The 20,248-nt window shown below is 44.6% G+C and overlaps 8 protein-coding genes across 8 annotated transcripts; 4 read left to right on the top strand and 4 right to left on the bottom strand.

The window, feature by feature from the left end:
- Positions 1-2,240: 2,240 nt before the first annotated feature.
- Positions 2,241-3,263, top strand: CYBJADRAFT_117254 (uncharacterized protein; the record flags this gene model as incomplete). The annotated part of the gene is made up of 3 exons (XM_020212225.1): positions 2,241-2,620; positions 2,693-2,903; positions 3,030-3,263. Coding segments are annotated over 3 exons (825 nt in total), but the record flags the coding sequence as incomplete, so codon positions are not given.
- Positions 3,264-3,960: 697 nt separating this feature from the next.
- Positions 3,961-4,930, bottom strand: CYBJADRAFT_166674 (NifU family protein). Its single transcript, XM_020214579.1, has one exon. The coding sequence runs from the start codon at positions 4,812-4,814 to the stop codon at positions 4,083-4,085; it is 732 nt and encodes a 243-aa protein (XP_020071934.1). The 5' UTR covers positions 4,815-4,930; the 3' UTR covers positions 3,961-4,082.
- A 107-nt stretch (positions 4,931-5,037) lies between these two features.
- Positions 5,038-9,183, bottom strand: YOR1 (ATP-binding cassette transporter YOR1; the record flags this gene model as incomplete). Its single annotated transcript, XM_020212576.1, has 1 exon — positions 5,038-9,183. The coding sequence occupies one exon, from the start codon at positions 9,181-9,183 to the stop codon at positions 5,038-5,040; it is 4,146 nt and encodes a 1,381-aa protein (XP_020071933.1).
- A 1,407-nt stretch (positions 9,184-10,590) lies between these two features.
- Positions 10,591-11,499, top strand: ERV29 (the record flags this gene model as incomplete). The annotated part of the gene is made up of 1 exon (XM_020213606.1): positions 10,591-11,499. The coding sequence occupies one exon, from the start codon at positions 10,591-10,593 to the stop codon at positions 11,497-11,499; it is 909 nt and encodes a 302-aa protein (XP_020071932.1).
- Positions 11,500-11,902: 403 nt separating this feature from the next.
- NTE1 (lysophospholipase) lies at positions 11,903-16,040 on the top strand. Its single transcript, XM_020214578.1, has one exon. The coding sequence runs from the start codon at positions 12,013-12,015 to the stop codon at positions 16,012-16,014; it is 4,002 nt and encodes a 1,333-aa protein (XP_020071931.1). The 5' UTR covers positions 11,903-12,012; the 3' UTR covers positions 16,015-16,040.
- A 33-nt stretch (positions 16,041-16,073) lies between these two features.
- Positions 16,074-16,541, bottom strand: LSM3 (U4/U6-U5 snRNP complex subunit LSM3; the record flags this gene model as incomplete). Its single annotated transcript, XM_020217082.1, has 3 exons — positions 16,374-16,541; positions 16,226-16,306; positions 16,074-16,151 (listed from the first exon to the last, which is right to left on the bottom strand). The coding sequence occupies exons 1-3, from the start codon at positions 16,476-16,478 to the stop codon at positions 16,074-16,076; spliced, it is 264 nt and encodes an 87-aa protein (XP_020071930.1). The 5' UTR covers positions 16,479-16,541.
- A 209-nt stretch (positions 16,542-16,750) lies between these two features.
- MRPL4 (mitochondrial 54S ribosomal protein uL29m) lies at positions 16,751-17,690 on the top strand. Its single transcript, XM_020214577.1, has one exon. The coding sequence runs from the start codon at positions 16,762-16,764 to the stop codon at positions 17,608-17,610; it is 849 nt and encodes a 282-aa protein (XP_020071929.1). The 5' UTR covers positions 16,751-16,761; the 3' UTR covers positions 17,611-17,690.
- Positions 17,661-18,893, bottom strand: OGG1 (8-oxoguanine glycosylase OGG1). Its single transcript, XM_020217841.1, has 2 exons — positions 18,712-18,893; positions 17,661-18,644 (listed from the first exon to the last, which is right to left on the bottom strand). Exons 1-2 carry the CDS (start codon positions 18,837-18,839, stop codon positions 17,711-17,713), a joined length of 1,062 nt encoding a protein of 353 aa, XP_020071928.1. The 5' UTR covers positions 18,840-18,893; the 3' UTR covers positions 17,661-17,710.
- Positions 18,894-20,248: the final 1,355 nt, after the last annotated feature.

Here is a 20,248-nt window from a genome sequence, read left to right as displayed (position 1 = left end):
CACATTTTCATGAATGATTACCGTACTCCCAGAGGCTATACAGCATACACCATTTACAATGTGTAGCCATCGGTGCGGTGGGAAGCAATCGTGATTAGTAATAAATTACATAACCATGGATCCATAAAACAGTTGACACCACACACAGAGTGGTTGTTAGATCAACCGTGGGGTCGGTGAGGCCGGCAGGCTTGAGAATACGGTGGGAGGTTCCCTCTTAAGAGGTTAGGCATAGATACTTCATAGTGGAAGGCGAGCTCAATTATTTATCCTCTCCTTTGAGCCCCCTTTGGTGACTTTCCTATACGCTATGCGAACACATCTACTTCGTTCTTTTCACAGTACCATTCTGTCTGGTACCTGAATTGAACTAAATGCAGAGAGATATCTCTATAATTGATCTGGTCTATCAGGAGAAGACCACCGGGAGAACCTCAACCACCAAGTCAATGGCAGCGTTGGGAAAGACAGGAGAGAGGGATCCGGTTTCACTACTTGTTACCACTACAAGCTCCAAGCACTTTTTGGTCCGTCCAACCCTCGATAACGCCAGGCCACAACGGACAGACTGGTTTCTTCGCCTTCAAAAGTTCGATCCCGATACCGATAAAACAACTCTCCCCATGACCAGTTTTTTTTGTTTTCCAAACCAAAATTTGCTTGGACGTTGGTATCTTTTTGTGACAATTGTACAATCCACGCTAAGAATTTCTGTGTAGGCGGGATTTTGCAGGCACGTCGTGCCTGCCTGCATATTTGGGCCTGGCACCACGTCCACCAACCTCTTCGCTCAGTAGAGACGTCTGTGATTTTTCTTGGGGGGGGGGGGGCGGAGGCGGTTTGGGCGCCCGTTGTTTTCTTCACAACACCCTCCCTCCGCCAAAAAATACACATACAGAAAATTAACAGCTTTATTGCTATTGGCCAGTTCACCAAATTCCTTGTGGGAGTATTTCTACGTTTTAGGTTGGACTAACCACGGCCAATTAGAATTCCCAAGCGCATACGTGCAAAATGACATTCATGAGCTTTCTCCCATTGTTGGGAAACTCCAATCGACTGCTCTCTAGAGCACGGCGAGCATTAGACAACACCTTCTGCTTAAAGCACATACAAATCTTCAAGGTGCTCCATGATGGTGCTCCCAAGACCGTGGCCTCCCTCCTGCGTCCAGACCGTTGTGCCATTGTAATCTTCGTACAGACCTTGTTAAAAATTCCCCCAAGCACAATCCTCCCGGCCCCCCGCCCAAAACAGATCTCTCCATTTCGAAGCTTTTGTTCTGTACGCGACGCAGCAGACCCGCATACCGAGTTACCGGGGACGCCCATTGGACCCTAAAATGGCCTATGCGACCCAGTTCATTGTTTCAACGACAACACAGTCGCCCTCATGGCGAACACAACCTCACTCGTCCACCGTGCCCGTCAGCACACAGCTGCTGAGGAGCTCTGGCCCCCACGCCACCCTCTCCCATCCTCTCCCACCAGAGCGTGCGGTCCCTGCCATTTCCCTTCTTCCCGTATAAATCCTCTGCTGCAGGCCAAAGGAAGCGGTTCCCGTGGCCAGTTCCTTTTTCCCCTTGCGAGGCCATTTTCCTCCTCCCGTCTCGCGCTCTGTAAATGGCTCGCACACCGCGGTGCTGACCTCTGGGCCCGTCAGGCTTTTATAGCACACTGCGTACCGTACGTACGCCGTAAGTCACACACACATACTCACACACTGGCGTATAAACCACGTACATAGTACCAAAGGCCATAACTCCCAACTTTCTCCCGTGCAGAAGTTGCAATTGGTTTTTTTCGCTCTCTCTCTAATTTTTCTTCTTCTTCTCTTTGATTAATCCCCATACCCTTTTCCTCCTTCAGGCTACACACCGGGGATAATACTCGAGGTTACTAGTCGCTCCAGTTGTTTGCCCGTTTGATTGTGCTGCTGCCCCCATGACCTCCGAAGAACACACCCACCATTTCCACTCGCCTTTCAACTCCAACTGCGTTGTGACGCTCAAGAGGAAGGACGGTGTGGAGAACAATGGCACGGAGCTGGCTGCGATCACAGACCTGCTGACGTCCACGTTTGAGAAGTTCCAGGTGCTTGAGTCGTCCAGCGATGCACTCAAGGTGAAGTTCATCGACAAGGACGAAGCACATGGGCTGGAGAAGCTGCTGGGAGACAAGTTCCCAAGCTTAGCGGAGGCCTGGAACGTGTCGTTTGATTACGATGCGCTGACCCACCCGGGGAACATCTACGTTCGAGGATTGACCCATGACATCGATACCCAGGACTTGCACCAGCTGTTTGGCCCCTTTGGAACGATCATCTCGTGTAAGATTGTCACCGATGAGTTTGGAAGATCGCAGGGCTACGGGTTTGTCAACTTCAACAACGGCGCTTCGGCGGACGAGGCCATTGAGAAGCTGAACGGGCTGCTGGTGAATGGTTCCAAGCTCTACCTCAACCACCACATCGCAAAGAACGAGCGTTTGGAGAGAATCGACTATGAGAGACTACACTTTACAAACCTCTACGTCAAGAACTTGCCGGAGTCTTACAACGAGGACAAGTTGAAGACTCTCTTTGGAGATTTCGGAGAAGTCACGTCGGTTCTCTTGCCTGAGTCTAAGGACAAATCATCAACACAATCACCGGCACAATCTCCAGAGTCCTCCTCAGCTTCCCTACCGAACAGCGGCACAAGTGGCCAGTCTGCAAAGAGATTCGGCTTCGTCGGGTTGAAAACCCACCAGGCCGCGCTGAAGGCCATCGAAGCACTCAACGGCAAGGAAGTCGAGCCAGGTTGTGAGATCTTTGTCTCGAGGGCGTATAGTCGTGATGAACGTAGACACGCTTCCCATTCACCACCGGCGATGAATGTGCCAGCGCAGCACTACCTGCCTATGGTGCACACGCCTGTTGTGCCAATGATGCAGCCTATGGTTCAATCTCCGCAACAACAAAGTACTTCGTTGAACTCGCCAACAATGGCAACGACTTTCCTCCCGCTGCCAGGCCCGCACCAACAGCAGTCCAACTTGTACGTGAAGAACCTCACCCCTGCTATCGATGATGATGCGCTGTATTCGGCCTTTGCTCCATACGGGATTATCGTGTCAGCAAAGATCATGACGGCGGAGGACGGTTCCCCAAGAGGATTTGGATTCGTCTGCTACAAGACGGTTCAAGAGGCTTCGAGAGCACTCGTTGCTATGAACGATTCTGTGCTGGATGGCCAGGTGATCCACGTCTCCTTTGCTCAGCGCAATAAGAGGAAGCCAAGGGGCTATAACAATGCTGGTACTAATGGTGTTATAAATGGAGGTAACGGTTACAGAGTTAACGGTTACAACAACTATCAGTACTATTACCAGGTGCCTCAAGGCCAGAACCAGTTCTCCTATAACCAGCAGTACGTGCCATACGCCAATGGCGGTAACAGATACAATGCCAACGGATTCAAGACGAAGAAGTACACACAACAACAGGAGCAGGAAACACAACTCTCAGAGACCAAGCTGAATGATCACGATCTCAGCATTGTCGAATTGAGTGCCGAAGTTGCCAGTGCACCGTCCGATGATGAGAAGAGGGCCAAAGTGCTGGAGGTGTTGATTCTACCAAGCTTGAGAAAACAAGGAAAGTCCGAGGAACAGGGCGATGCTGTTCTCGATAAGCTCTTACAGCAGTACCAGAATGGTAATGGTGGAAGCACAGATGAGAAGCAGGACTTCTGGCTCGATATGATCAACGATTGGGCTAATGAAGACAAGCTTCTCAAGCAGCTGAACGAGCTAAGCGTGTGATCTCTTTTGTCGAAGAGGCTTGGTTTAAATCAAGAGGAGCAAAATACACCCATAAATGGGGAAAATGTACATAGAGTGATGGATGCTGGATCCTGGTCAGCTTCTCTGAGAGAAGTTCATAGAGGAAGGCTTATATACCATTAATGGGAGGATGCATGTTTGATTTTAATTCGTTGATGCTTTTTTTGTTCTTCATTCACTTCACACTTGTAGAAAACCTGTACATGATGTATATTGGACTATATAAATAAAATGTGTTTTAGAGATTCATTCACGTCATTAGATCGATGGTGGGGGTGGGAGATCCTGCTGTTGCTGCTGTTGTTCTTTGGCAAGCTTTATTGCTTCGAGCGGATCCTTTTCATTCTCTTCCTCAATTTGCTTCACCTCCTCGACCTCCTCGATGTAATGCTTCAACATAGATTCGATACCGTTCTTCAAAGTGACAGATGAAGAGTCACAACTACGACAAGCACCCATAAGCTTGAGCCACACAGTACCGCTATCTTCTTCGTACTTGACAAACTCAATGTCACCGCCGTCTTCTTGAATAGCTGGTCTTATTCTGGTGAAGATCAGCTCTTTGATCATGCTCACAACGTCATCATCATCTTCATCATATGCAGTGTCCTTGGGTAATTCGCTCTGATCGAAAAGTGGCTCGCCACTGGTCAAAGATTCAGTCAAAATGGAAAACACTTCTGGCTTGATCAACATCCAGTTATAGTTTGGTCTCTTCTCAACGGTGATGAAGTTACCACCAAACATCACAGTTTTAACCCCATCAACTGCAAACAACTTTCTTGCAAGGGGACTGGCAGCAGCTTCGCGTCCACTGGTGTACTCTATAGTATCGCCTTCTGGAAGAATCGTCTGTGACGGAAGAAACTTGAGTGCGTGATCGTTAGGTGTGTCTTCAGTCTGGATGAAAAGAGACCTCAAAGAGAGAATCTGACGATTGGCAAGCGATGACGGTCTTAGCGACTTTGTTGTGAATCTTGAGAGGAACATAGCTAGCGATATGGATAGTGCAAAGGGGCAAAGGATGGATGTTCAGGTATGGCGTAAAATGTGTGGGCATATCACTGAGGTTACTTTCTTCCTTTTTTCTTTTGTTTTTTAACCGTACACACCCGGACACACATAGTTAACACATCACAATATACTACAACAGGTATAACAACGATGGTGACATTAACATTCAGATTAAATGGGACGTAATTAATTAGGTTTATCATACGAAATCAGCACTGTTGATTTCAGAGCGTTCGCACATCTGTCTGAATACACCGTTCTTCGAGTACAATTCTCTTGGTGTATCGAACTCTTCAACTTCACCTTTCTCCAACACCAGGATACGGTCATAGGTTAAGATCGTTTTCAATCTATGTGCAATACACAAGATTGTGCAGTGAGAGAACTCCGTTGAAATGGTTTTCTGGATCTTGGAATCAGTTTCATAATCCACACTTGAAGTTGCCTCGTCCAAGATGAGAATTTTGGAGTTACGCACCAGAGCACGCGCAAGGGCGATGAGCTGACGTTCTCCGAGAGAAAAGTTTGCACCTTCATCTTCAACTGTTTGGTCCAGGTGGAACTTGTGGAAATTCGGATCATCTTTGCTTTGTGATTTGATGGTGTTGAGAATGGAACCTTCAACCAAGCCAGATCTTCTTAGTGCGTCCCACAGCGTTTCATCATCGTTTTGTCCAAATGGATCCAAATTCTTTCTTATAGTTCCTCTAAACAACACAGGATCTTGTGGAATAATCGCCAGCTTTGATCTGAGATCGTAAAGACCAAGCTGAGAAATTTCAACATCATCTATAGTGATAGATCCTTCTGCAAGTTCCGTTAAACGGTACAATGCATTCATAATGGTGGACTTACCAGCACCAGTTCTACCACAGATACCGATCTTTTCACCACCTTTAACAGAAATGGTCAAATCTTTGAGAACTAGTGGTAGCCCCTCTCTATATCTCATGGAAGCATGTTTGAATTCAATCGCACCATGTTCTGGCCACGTTGGTCTAGGTTTGGTCTCATTCATAATATATGGTGCTTCTTGTTCTAGCTTGTTGGCATAATGGCACAATCTCTCCACAGAGTTCATTTCGTTCTCAACAGTGGTGTAAGCCCTCATAATTAGCGACATTAGACCCCCAATTTGCAAAACACTAGTAACAACCAAACCAACTGAAGATGCGTTGATATCGAAAACTCTAAAGACAGATAACATCGAGATGAGGAAAACAAAACAACAAGACACGAGATCCAAGTTGACAGAGATCCATCTCTGGTTGGCAATAACAAGAAGGTAAGCTTCGTTCATACGGTTAAGCAGTCTCTTGTTTTTCTCCATAAACCTGCTTGTTGCGTTGTATGCTTTCAACGTCTGTAAACCGTTGAGCACCTCGTTGAAGTTATTATAAACCAATGATCTTTGAATAGCTTCAATACGTTTAACCTCACGGGATGATGCAATGTAAAAGTTTGTGATGAATGTGAACAGTATTGCCAACGGAGGAATTGCAATGGCAAACCAAGGAATATATATGATACACAGAATCAAAACACCAATGACATATGCAGCTGGATGGAGGAACATTCTAGCTTGCTCACCAATTTCATTGTCCAACACATCGGTATCCTTTGTGAATCTATTCAAAATACGACCCATTGGTGTGACATCGAGGAAGTGCATAGGGGTATGCAGGACACGCTTCATGGCTTTAAGATTTAGTCTTCTTGCAGCAGTGGAGGAGAAATAACCCATAACAACGAATTCAGCAGTGATCCATATGACACTGAGGATGACGAACATCACGTAAAGACCAATGTAGAACCCATCTGAACGAGCCTTAAACTTATGGCTAATCCAGAAAGAAAGCCAAACATTGACAAAGATTGAAGTGAACACATCCAGAACAAGAAGCATTATAATGGTTGGAATAGCGAAAATTCCCAACTTACCACGACCCTCATGAAGGTATTCTTTGTAGATATCCCACTCAATACCATTGACAGCTCTTTCTTCTTGACCTATCAACACACCGGCATGTGCATCCTGCTCTTGTACCACACTTACAGCCTTCTGAAGGGATACGTCTTTCTCGTTAGCAGCTTCAACGTTTTCCTCTTCTTCCGATTCAGATTTTTTCGAAAACTTCATCAATTTGAGAAATCCTTCATTTGATTCAAGCAGCTCTTGAACTGTACCAATATGAATAGTGCCGTCTCCATTGAGATAAATGACACGATCTGCAGCTTCAATAAGACTCAACTGATGCGTAGCAAGAATTCTGGTTTTATCACCAAGGAATGATGTGAGACAATCATCAACGATAAGTTTGCCGACACGGGCATCAACTGCACTAAGAACATCATCTAGTAAGATGATATCCTTGTTGGCATACACAGCTCTAGCTAAATTGATTCTTGCCTTTTGACCACCAGAAAGTGTGATTCCACGCTCACCAATTTCGGTTTGATCACCAGCAGTGAACATCTTCAAGTCATCACCGAGGGCACATACCTCAACAACCCGATCATAACGATCTTTATCGTATTCTAGTCCAAAAAGAATGTTGTCCCTCACTGTACAATTTTGAACCCACGGTTGGCCACAGAGAAGCATTGTTCCATTAACACCTAATGTACCAGTGGTTTTCTTCATGAACCCTGCAAGGGCTACAAGTAGAGAGGACTTTCCTGAACCGATTGGCCCAGTGATTATGACAAACTCTCCCTTTTTGATGGTGAGATTGATGTCGCTGAACCCTTCGAACACAGATTTAATATACTCGCCATCTGCGGAATCAGTGGACTTATCAATATGTGAAGAATCTGTCAAAGATGACTTTGAGGTAACGACAACTTCTTTAGTTTTTTCAGAATTTCCATCATTGTCGTCAGCATCATCAAACTTTTCCCAGATAAAGGATGCATTATTCAATTCCACTGCAACGTTATCTGGCAATACCACGTCTCTATCTCCAGGCTTTTCATGGTCTTCATATTCCTTCTCTATATCACCAGATTGTAAGTACTGACGGAGTCTCTCCAATCCAATTTTTGCATCAGCACCTGTAGCAAGAGCCATTGGAAGCATCATCGTCTGCTGTGCAAGGACACTGAACAGGGAGATAGATGAGAATATGTTACCTGGGTTTTTATCATTGGAAACACCATAAAGAACCAGGAAGGCCACCATGGAGATGATCGCAGGTAGAGAGAGGGAGAGGGCCAACAAGAAATTTCTGATAGATTGCATCTTGAGAATGATGCTCATTTCGCTATTTCTCTCAGTAACAACAGATTTCTCATATGCATCTTCCCATGAATAAAACTTGATGATCCTCATATTTTGCAAGATTTCACGCATATACGAGATTCTTGCATCTGTATACTGGTTTGCGCCCTTTCTCATCTTCAGCAGAGATTTCGAACTAGCACTGATAACGACAATACACACGAGGAACACAGCTATGCCCGCTAATGCTGAGACACCAATGTTAACGATCAACAGGGCAATAGCAACACCTATCGGCACAGGCACCGTTATAGCGAACGGCTGGAACCCAATAGCCAAATCTATTCTTGCCAAGTCGGTCGACATCAGCGACGTCACTCTTCCACTTGGATATTCATGCTTCGATTTCGCACTGGCCCTGAAGGATTTATTCATAATCGCCGTTGTCAGGACAGCTTTGCAATGAGCACCAACAGTCAAAGACAGGTACAGGAAATGGTTTATGAGTATACCCGACGTTCCAAGCATAAATGTGACACCAATGGCATAACCAACACCACGTCCTACTGACATGTCTGGGTTGTACATCTTCTCATCGACAAAGTTGATCAGTGCCTTGGACAACAGTGGATTCAACACCAGGACGATATCCGATAGCAGCTTCAAGAAAATTGACCATAGATACTTCCACTTGAACGTCAAAAACAGTGCCTTTATCACTGCGTTTTTGGGGTATTCCCTATTCTTCAGATCTTCATCTGTCAATGTAGGGTCCTTTTCCCGAGCCTTTGCACGATCTTTTTCCAATATCCTTGCCAAGTGCATCTCATAGTTGGAATATGTAGTCTCGATATCTTGCGAGTGTTCGAGGTAGTAGAAATCGTTAGGGTCCAAAGTTCTCTTATAACCAACACGAAGCAGCGGGTTCAACCACCAAAATAGGATCTGTGAGAGAGGGTTGGTCTTCAGATACGGGTACGGTTTCCGCTCATCTTCTTTAGGGATTGGAGGCACCTTCTTCGACAATAAGAAGGGCGTCAGCAATCTTCTCTGGAGTTGTGGTTCAGACCTCTCCAGGTCTTCGTCCGACCTCGGCGTACACTTCTCCGAACCAGGGGATGCCATCTCGCTTTATCGACTGATCAGAGTGTACGTGACTGTGTATTGACGAGGAAGAGCAAGGCTATGGTGCTGAAACGAAGTTTGGTGAAGTTTTCAACGCCCTCAAGCCCGTCCTGAAATCTTTCAGCAGGGCGAAGAGTGCCCTATTTGTATGCGCGGACGTTTAGAGGCGAAGATCGCAGCGAAGGACATAAGCGGCCACTCATTTAGGAATTATGGCCGGGATGATTCTTGCGCCCCTCTCCTCCCATGAAACGTCCCATTTCTCCCTACATTGTTATCGCAAAGATGGGATAACGAGTGAGATGCTCGACTAACTATGGTCATGGAGTACTGAGAAACACTGTCTGCGTAAAGTGGTCACGATGGAACATTGAGTTAGTCGTGGCGCTCTTCTGATTAATCCCGATTGTGAAGTGATGAGGTGATCTATTCGAGCAAGGGCAAAAACAACAAAACAGACTAAGCGTTTCCTATCAAATTTAGCTTATGTGCGTTAAGTGCCGCCGCAAACAGTCATAGCAGCCTTGTTGGGGCGCTAAGAGTCTCGCAGTGTGTTTTTTGTGACAAAGAGCCCACCGCGAGAACGTGTGCTCCGAGGCCGAACCGATCCAAATAGGGTAGTGAACACCGAGTGGTTGGGTATTATATTATAGACGCTGAACTAGAAGTCAATTGGACGAGGTGCAATTGTTTAACCGTGTGTGTTGGTGTTGAGTTGCTGGCCATGGATGTTAGAACAGTCCTGAGAGATGGATAAGAGTTGTTACAGGTATGGAGACAGCCTTTGAGATCCAGCTGGACTCAGCGCCTACGGGCGTCAATGATCGTATAGTCGAATGTGCGGTCTACTCTTGAACGGGTAGACGCTAGGGGGATATCATGGTTTGTGCCGGTTAGTGACAGGTGATTGATGGCCGATAACTCACGACTGACAGTGGATAGCCCATGGCTGACAGCCTAGACGGGAGCTTTCCACCAGGTACACCTGGGAATCACGTGACTCACCAAGAGGTGCAGAACGAAAACACATACACTGGCTCTCCTCCGGGTAACCCCAAGGCGCCTATGTGTATTAGCCCCCATTGTGGTGATTTTCCCACCTAAAAGGGGGGCCCTCCCCTACGTTCTCAAAGGGTTTTTCGTTTGTGTGGGATTTCGCGCGACCACAGAAGAGAACAACAACGCCAGTTCGAGACGTTTTATGTTTCTGAAAAACCACGTAGCACAAACTGCAACCTCATTTCAGCGGCCTCTCTGACAACGTCTCTTCGTCAACCTGTTAATAGCCACTGGAGATCGGACTCGTTCATCGTATTGGGACAGTGTACTTGAATGGTCTGCTAAAGGGAAGAGCAGACAAAGATAAAGAAGAAAACACCATCAGACATACATATAGACGACCCCAAGATGTCATTCAGAGGAACCAAATTCAACCAGATCCCAACTTCAAACCAGTTCAATCCACCGCAGACACAGTTTGGCCAACAGCAACAGCAGCCGAAGAAGAACTGGAAACAACAGTTCGAGCAATTGTCTGGGAAAGTGGAGGAAGCTTTGGATCACCCGGTGTTGAAAATAGTTCAACCGTATATTCCACAGATCGGAGGGTTTTTAATCGTTGCAACGTTTTTCGAGGATTCCATAAGAATCTTGTCACAATGGTCGGATCAGGTGTTTTACCTTTGGAACTATAGACACATCCCTTACTACCTTGTGATTGTTCTCTTGGTGCTTTGTGTTGTGACCATGTTGGCCGCTTCGACACTGATCGTTTTGAAGAAACACCAACTCTATGCTTCCGCGGCGTTGATAGCCATCGTCCTTGTCCAGGGACTCATGTATGGCCTGTTCATTGCGCCAAACTTCATTTTGAGAAATGTGTCTCTTGTTGGCGGGTTGTTGATCGCCCTCAGCGATACTCTTGTCAAGGAGAAAATGAGATTTGCCGGATTACCAGATATTCACTCCAACAACGCTTACAAGGGATATGTCCTATTAGCGGGAAGACTCATGTTGGTGTTTATGTTCTTCTCCTTCGCAGCAACCAAGAGCTGGCCAACAACGATAATCACCTTCATCGGGATCGTCTCTATCGCTGCAGGGTACAAGACAAAGTTCGCCTCCGTCATCCTCATCACCATCTTGACTTTCTACAACTTTACTCAAAACCCTTACTGGTCTGCAACGTCCGATTCCAAGAGAGACTTCCTCAGATACGAATTCTTCCAGACGTTATCCATCATTGGTGGGTTGCTGTTGGTTGTCAATACCGGTGCAGGCGAGTTGTCCATCGATGAGAAGAAGAAGATCTATTGATCAAAACAACACAAGACAACACCATTGCGGGTACATACATATCACACACATCACCAGACATATATGAGAACCTCCATAGTTTCTAATATAAGGATCTCAATTTTTCAACGCAAAGAAGTGCTATAATCCATAAACTAAACAACCTGTCTTGCATGGAGACAATTGAAATGTAAACAAACTGGGCAAAACCCCTGAGATAACTAAAATGTATTGTCTAACCACTGTTCACGCGATAATGGAACGTGGGCCGCCAGTAATTGGCTCACGTCCCCCCGTGCCATACTAAAATTTAGGCGATGCCAGCTTATTTTTCCTGAGGGAGGCGGGATGTACATAACTGCACTGTGGAATTTTCTGGCACTTTTTTGCGTACAGATTGTCATTTTTCCCTCTTCCAAACACAGCAAGCTGTGCTAACTCTACATCCAGTGCAAAAGTAAAGGGTCAATTGTTGTGATCTTTGCAGACCACTGCGGAAGCTTTAGACCTGTTTCACAGCCACTGCCTATAGAAATGGACATGGACTCATTGCCGATACGGTTGGAAGGGATCAAAGATGACGGTGTTGATAGTACTGTTGCATTATCCAAGACTCCACACTCAGCGGTAGATTTGTTCAAAGGAGTCTGGAGGCTGTCATGGCGGTTACTCCATAGAGTGGTTCTGCTCGTTCCTAATTTACTGATCAAGCTGCTACAGACGCGGTTCAGCTTCACGCTTCGGCTCTCATCGATACTGATCACACTTGGCGTGTGTTTTGTACTGGCGTTGCTGTTTATACGCTATAGAGCGCTGACAGGGTATTCGAAAGCCGTTGAAGAAAAGAGGGAGGTGAACCCAGTGGACACATTGATAGCATCACACGACAAGGATGAAAAGAGAAGGTTTGGAAGCTACTTGGACGAATTTCTCATTGCGATAAAGATATTTGGATACTTGGAGAAGCCGGTATTTAACGAATTGACACGGAGCATGCGCACTCAGAAATTGGAGAGGAACGAGGTGTTTGATCTGGACGATGATCTCGGCTTTGCTATAGTTGTTGAAGGTAATGTTCAGATATTCACCAAAGTTGATAAGAAGGATGCCCCCATCTCCAACGATGAGGAGTTTGGTGGTGAAACCCTCATACTGAACGACCATAGATACCAGTTGTTAAACGAGGTCAAGACGGGTAACCCACTATCGTCCTTGTTGAATATCTTGACTTTGTTCACAAATGATGAAGCTCACTCAATGGGTCTGAACTCGCCTTCCTTTAGACATAAGTCTTTGGACAATTCATGGATACCCGCTACAAAGGTTGATGACATTGCACCACTAAATCTAGACAATGAGGCAGTGTTATACGATGAGACACCACGAATTATAGCAAGGGCTACATCAGACTCAACTGTAGCGATTATTCCAGCAGATGCCTTCAAGAGGCTCAAGAGGAAACATCCAAGGGCATCTTCTCATATTGTTCAAATGATATTGACGAGATTATACAGGGTTACTTTCCAAACAGCCCACAATTATTTAGGATTAACCATGGAATTGTTTGAGACTGAAAAGAAGCTCAATAGCAATTCAAAGTTGGATTTGGAACCTTATCTCTACGAAGACATTATGAAGAGAACAACTGAGGATAAGGATACGATTGAAAGGGGAAGACAAGACATCCAACGACCAGCTTCCAGAAGATCACAGAATTCATCCACATCAGGGAGGGAATCAAGTGCACATATAAAAGCTCCTTTACTTGCAAGAACAGCATCACAGCACGTTGTGTTAGATTCAAGGGACTCTTTCAACCCAGGTGATTTGTTGTCGAACGTTCCACTATCAAGAAGACCATTATCATACTACCAATTGAAGGATACAGAGGCGAACAGATCCTTTTCATCCCATAATGAAACAAATGATACAAAGCTTTACAGATCTTTGGTTGAAGGTATCTTCAAGTTCTTAGGGATCACAGAAGAATCCTTAAAGCCAAAGAAAAGCTTCACAGGCAATAGCAGTACAATAAATAGTCCAAGCATTGCTGACATAGGATTATTTCATTCTTTTTCCACTCGTGAAAGTACACCGATATCTAATGGTTCCAACTCAACAAAGACCCGAACTTTTTCAATCAACAGTTCAAATGTCAACGATGATTACTCAAATGAACAGGTTGATTACGAAAGTGCTAAAAATGACTTTTCAGAGATAATTGAAATTAAAAGGTATGACACTGGTGCGATTTTAATTCAACAAAACTTGAAAACAACTGGTATCTATTACGTTGTCAGTGGTATTTTAGATGTGTCTTACAAAGATGAAGTCACAGGTAAAGAACATTTCATCTATGACGTTAAACCCGGTGGTGTTGCAGGGTACATGGGGTCGTTAATAGGTTACAAATCGTTTGTTACCGTCAAAGCACGCACTCCGGTTGTTGTGGGTTTCTGTTCAGATAAGGATGTCGAAAGATTATGCGAAAAGTATTTCATGATCTACTTAACAGTTGCAAGATCGCTGGTTCTCTCCTTGACCCCAAAGATTGCGAGACTCGACTCTGCACTCGAATGGATACAGTTGGATGGAGGTGAAACTTTGTTCAAACAGGGGACTTCTGCGAATGGTATTTACATCATCTTGAGTGGGCGTTTTAGGTCTATAAAGGAAGATCCATTCACGAAAGAGATTACAATGATGAGGGAGTACAGTAAAGGTGAAAGTTTTGGAGAAGTTGAGGTGCTTACCGCAGCAAAACGTTCATCAACGTTTGTTGCAGTTAGAGAGTCAGAAGCTGCTAGAATTCCAAGAACTTTGTTCGAGATATTATGTTTGGAGAACCCATCAATCATGATCAAAGTCTCCAGAATTGTTGCACATACGGTTAAAGAAGAGGCCCCCCAGAGTGGACTCAATGTTCCAACAAATTCTAAAGGTAATGGGCTGCAAAAAAATTACAAGACAATCACCATATTACCAAAGATCCAAGGAATCCCTGTGACTGAATTTGCATCCAAACTAATCCAGTCACTCAAGAATATTGGTGTCTCTGTTATAGGACTTGATCAATCTTCTACTTTAAATTATTTGGGAAAGTATGCATTTGATAAACTCTCCACCTTACGTCAGTCTGGATTCTTTTCAGATTTGGAAGAAAGGTATGAAATTGTTGTTTATATTGCTGATACTTCAGTGAACTCAAGTTGGACCAGTACTTGCATCCAACAAGGTGATTGTATCTTGTTACTCGCAGATGCTCTCTCTGATCCTGCAGTTGGAGAATATGAGAGATTATTACTCAAGACAAGAACCATGGCACACACAGAGCTAGTGTTGTTACATCCAGAGAAGTTTGTTGCTCCTGGATTAACAGCCAAATGGCTCAAGAGTAGAATCTGGGTTCATTCTCATCACCACATTCAGTTGACTCATAAGAACTTGGCTGTAGGTACACATAATGACCATATGACCTTTGCCGATAATATTAGAAGTACCGTGGAAACGTTCACGTCAAAGTATATGAACATGAATCACAAGAAATTCTACACATCTTCTTTACCACACAAGAACGATTTTATGAGATTGGCGAGATTGCTATCTGGTCAAGCAGTTGGACTTGTGCTTGGAGGTGGTGGTGCACGTGGATTCAGTCATTTAGGTGTCTTAAGAGCATTACAAGAGAACGGCATACCGATCGACATCATTGGTGGTACCTCTATTGGTGCTTTTATTGGTGGGTTATACGCCAAAGATTACGACTTGGTACCTATTTATGGAAGAGCAAAGAAGTTTGCAGGTCGTATTGGGTCTTCTTGGAGATTGTTGAGTGACCTAACCATCCCAATAACGTCTTATACCACAGGGCACGAATTCAACCGAGGTATCTGGAAATCGTTTGGCGATTCACGTATTGAAGATTTCTGGATTCCATACTTTTGCAATTCCACGAATATCACAAACTCTTGTATGGAGATCCATACATCAGGATTTGCGTGGAGGTTTATACGTGCTTCTATGTCACTCGCAGGGTTGCTTCCACCTATGACACATGATGGTTCCATGCTACTTGATGGTGGATACGTTGATAATCTCCCCGTGGAAGAGATGAAGAAGAGAGGTGTCTCAATCGTGTTTGCCGTTGATGTTGGGTCCGTTGATGATCGTACGCCAATGAAATATGGTGATTCGCTAAGCGGCTTATGGAACCTTGTCAACCGCTGGAACCCATTTTCTTCGTATCCTAATGTTCCTGCAATGTCAGAGATTCAGCTTCGTTTGTGCTATGTCGCCTCTGTCAATGCCTTGGAGAAGGCTAAGAGTACGCCAGGCGTGATCTATCTCCGGCCACCTATTGAAAACTATGCAACGTTAGACTTTGGCAAGTTCGATGAGATCTACAATGTTGGGTCTGTGTACGGACACATGGTCCTGAAAGAGCTCATTGACTCTAACAAGATGCCAAAGATTGCAGGCACTGGTGAATTAGAGAAGTCTCTTGCGCCGGTTATTCAAAGACGTAATAGTATTTAGAAAGCTTGATATCTACATGAGCTCATATTGTACAAACCGTAGTCATTATTTCTATAGTTTCATTGATCAGATGGGGATGTTACCAAGATCACCGAGTCACCTCTGACAAAGATAATTTCAGAGTTTTTTGTCGTTGACTGTAAACAACAGGGTCAGTATATATGGATAAAAACACACACAGAATGTAGAGATGATGGATGAATGTACTCACTTTCAGACCATTGGAGTCATCTGTATCATAAATTGTTTCGGTGGCATCACTTAGAACTATGTTACAATGCGAGTCGTACGCCTATAATAGTTAGTTAACTCAAGGTCTTTAAAAAGAGATATCACTGAAATACACTAGAGATACTCACTTGTAGTCTTCCTGTGATTTCTCTGGCACCACGAAGCTTCACAAAGACTTGTTCATCTAGGAGAAGTCTGATGAGATCCAAAGGCTCAGTAGGAGTTGAGGACATTTGGTATTGTAGAGAAGAATAAGAACAAGATACTGCCTCGTTGTCTGAGAGAATGTTGCTCTTTTTAATTCATTTGGTGGGTTTTTCCTTCGTTGTTGTGTCTGTTTTTTTTGCCGGAACTTCAACAAATGGTTATGAGCCATTGTGAAGGTGTGGTTATGAGCCTCCGGTGGGCTCATGGTTACGAGCGTCTGCACACAATTTCCGCTTGACTGAAGAAAAAAAGTTTCGACGACATTGGAGGAAGCAGTAAATAACAAGAGATTCATAGACACACAGTAAGATGATCACGTCCATCCAGAAGAGGGCACTTCATAGCTCTGCTAAATGTCTTGTGAGAGTTAAACCACCTCCACTTACAATCAGACCTCCAATTGCACCAACGGTGAAGAACTTTGAGGTCAATGATGACCATCCTCTTTGGCAATTCTTCCACGACAAGAAGTACTTGAGATCGTATGAGGACTTGGACAATGCCGGTAGACCATGGACTGTCCCAGAGTTGAGACGTAAGAGCTTTGATGACTTGCATAGTTTGTGGTATACCTGTCTTAAGGAGAGAAATATCTTAGCCAGAGAGATCCAAGTGCTCCAAGCGGAGATTGATCAACCTGACCAACAGTTCATGGCCGCCAGCGATAGAGTCCGTGAAACGATGTGGAGGATTAGACACGTTCTCAGTGAGCGTGCACATGCACAACAGAACGCCAGAGAGGTCTTTGAACAGAGCGAAGAGGAGCTACTTGACGACTTCAAGAAGTACTACTTGGATGCTTCGAAGGATGAAGATGCCGATGTGCAAGACGCACTGAAACGTTTGCAGTTGGCGGTCTTTGGTATAAGCGAGGTTATAGATGAGAACAAGGTGGACAAGCACTTCATCAAAGGTATCAAATTCATCTCAAACCTGAAATTGGAACGCTACTCATCCGATCACGAAAAGTATTCCGAGCTAACTCCCATAACAGATGCCGGTGAGGCACTTGTCATATTCCATGCTGAGCCAACTGCTGAGAGTCTGAATGAGAGTATCGATGCCGTATTGGAGATGAGACAAAATGGCGTTAGCGTTGATAGATACGATGAGATTGAGACTATTCAAGCATACTTGAACAAGCTATTGGAGGAGTAAATGAGTTTCTATTTCCCATAACCGTTGTTATAATTACCTGTATATAAATACTAAAAGAGAGAAAAAAGAACAAGTATATGTACATTCTTTTGTACAAGTCTCATGCAGTAGTTCTCACCCTCTTACGTCTATCAGCCCGAACAAGATTGACTTCTAATTGAATTTCTTCTTTAACCTCAACTTTTGGTCTCTTGTTCTGTTTCTTTGGAGAGCTGTTGGTTTGATTCAACCCATTTTCCAAGTCCTTCAAATCTGCTGCAAACATGACACTCTGCGCCCATCCAGCGTATGGCCCCCACTTATTCACAAAGAACTTACGAATCAACTCATAAGTCTTTGGAGTCACTGCATCGCCCTTTGAAGAGAGTTTGTAGTCCCTCTTGGCTATTTGGTAGACGTGTGTATCAACAGGGATAGCGTCGTGCTTATCCATAGACATTAGGCATATACAATCAGCAACCTTGGGCCCAACGCCTACAAATTTGATGAGCTCTGCGTGTGCTTCTTCATAGGGCAAATCTCTAATCTTGAACAGATCTTGGTTCTGAGAAGCCACCATCTGCGCAGTTTTGTGAATATATTTAGCCCTGTATCCAAAGCTCAAGTCTCTCAGCTTTGATTCAACATCATCCTTTGACAAAGCCTGTGGTGTTGGGAAAGTGTAATATTCAACTCCTTCGTGTTCCATGATGAGCTCACCGAAATGAACCGTCAAATTATCACACATCTGACTGATACGCTTCACGTTGTTATTCGATGAGCATATAAAAGAGATCAAATTCTCCCATGGGTTCTGTCTAAGCATTCTAACACCCTCAAACCCAACCGCCGTCTTTTGGAACACAGGGTCGTCCCTTGACCACTGCGTGTACAGCTCCTGGACCTTTATGTCCAGGTTAAAGTAGTCGCTAACCAGCTCCAGAGCCTTGGAGTCATATGGGTACGTAGCATAGTCGATGGTATCACCGTGCTGCCTCAAGAACAGCACTTTCGACCCTATAGAACACGACCATACGTCATTAATGTTCTTCCATCTACAGAGACTTGTTAGTTGGGAAGTCCCATACTGAGAGTAGCTTCTTTAACAAGACAAGAACTTACCTAAACGCCTGTCCACATCGCAGAACCTTTGCCAGCGAAAGCTCCAAAGGTGAGATCTTCATGCTTTCCCATACCAGCTTGACCATTTTGAGTCTGATTTTGTCTGTCTTTCTGCCAACGCTCTTCATTCTCTTCCATGAAACTTCCTTCTTTCTCTCCCAACAGTTTCACCTCATCTCAGCCCAACCCAGCCAGCGCGCCCTCGCACGCGTTCTTTTCGCACGCGCGCGCGTGAAAAAGTCGCCAGTATGGACAGAAGCCAGTGCTGAGCTTCAGGAAGGCGCGGTGTACAATTTTGTAACCAAAACAAAACAAACCGCCGCCAACAAATATACACAGGCCAAAGCGAAAGGTAAACAAAGAGAAGAGAATTCCACGGCGGTTGTTGCTGTGAAGGGAAACGAGAACTCTTTGTTGATCTGTTCACGGCGGCTGGTACGACTATTGGTTTGGGATTGTCGCCACTCGCCAGCGTTGTCTCTTTGGTGATTTATGTTGAGACTGTTGAGGAACACAAGATCATTCCCAATCACGAGGACGTTCTCTACGATGTCTAAGAAAGTGGATCATGATGACTTGTTGGTATTTGAAGACTCTGATTTCGAAGCAATTGACTCTACGGTGTCGATCGATGCCAATGATGCTGACCGCCTGGGGCTGCGATCGAGTCCTGTAAAGGGCCAGGACGACATTGATAAGGTTGATTGGGTTGAATCGAGTCCGGTGAAACCTCACAACAGACAATTCGAGGCTGATTTTGAAGACAGTTGGATAGATTCTGATGATTCGCAACAGCAAGGGGTGAATGGAGCTGAAACGATACTCTTCAAACTGTCCCAGTTATCACATCATTCTTCGACTCAAGATACTGCACAAATGTCTGGTAATGAAGTTGGGGCACAGATCTCTACACCAGATGCGATCTCAATATCTGCACCTGAGACTTCCTCTCCAGCATACCACAGAACTGAAACGCTGAATCCATACGCATGCAAGAAGCACCCTGTTCCAATAATACAAAGTGCAAGAGACCCACAATCGAAGACATCATGCAATCCACCTAATCCAAGACTGAAAGATGGCCTTTACCCAAGCCTGGATAGCTATGATGCTAGATATACACAACAAGAAACTCATTCCAAGCCACAAATAGATAGTACCACTTTATCTGGTCCTTCATCTCCTCCAAGTGTTGAGCAGTATACAGGACTCATTAAGGAATGTAAAGCCATGGGAGAGTTTGATCCTTCGATCATCGATAAAAAGAAAACTGGAATGGCATCTTTACAACCTTTGCTCAAACGTCGTAAATTACCGAACAGAGAACTGTTATTAATGACACAACGTACTACTATTGAATCCATGGGCTTATTAAGAAGAATGTCCTCCCTTTCTAAGGAGAAACCGAAGAGGGTCGAAGCATTAGTTTTAAGTGAAGAACAACAACATATAGTTGATATTGTGAAAAGGGGAAGATCATTGTTCTATACAGGGTCAGCAGGTACCGGTAAATCTGTGCTTTTAAAGAGTCTGATCA

This window comes from Cyberlindnera jadinii (genome assembly GCF_001661405.1).
Source record: "Cyberlindnera jadinii NRRL Y-1542 unplaced genomic scaffold CYBJAscaffold_3, whole genome shotgun sequence".
NCBI classification, from domain to species: Eukaryota; Fungi; Ascomycota; class Saccharomycetes; order Phaffomycetales; family Wickerhamomycetaceae; genus Williopsis; species Williopsis jadinii.
Note: the sequence above shows the minus strand (reverse complement) of the source record. Positions and strands in the feature narration are given on the sequence as shown.

Coding starts and splice junctions, on each gene's coding strand:
- CYBJADRAFT_166674 (XM_020214579.1), bottom strand. CDS start 4,814: ATGTTCCTCTCAAGATTCACAACAAAGTCGCTAAGACCGTCATCGCTT.
- NTE1 (XM_020214578.1), top strand. CDS start 12,013: ATGGACATGGACTCATTGCCGATACGGTTGGAAGGGATCAAAGATGAC.
- MRPL4 (XM_020214577.1), top strand. CDS start 16,762: ATGATCACGTCCATCCAGAAGAGGGCACTTCATAGCTCTGCTAAATGT.
- OGG1 (XM_020217841.1), bottom strand. CDS start 18,839: ATGAAGAGCGTTGGCAGAAAGACAGACAAAATCAGACTCAAAATGGTC. Junction 18,645..18,711: donor CGATGTGGACAGGCGTTTAG/GTAAGTTCTTGT, acceptor AAGTCTCTGTAG/ATGGAAGAACATTAATGACG.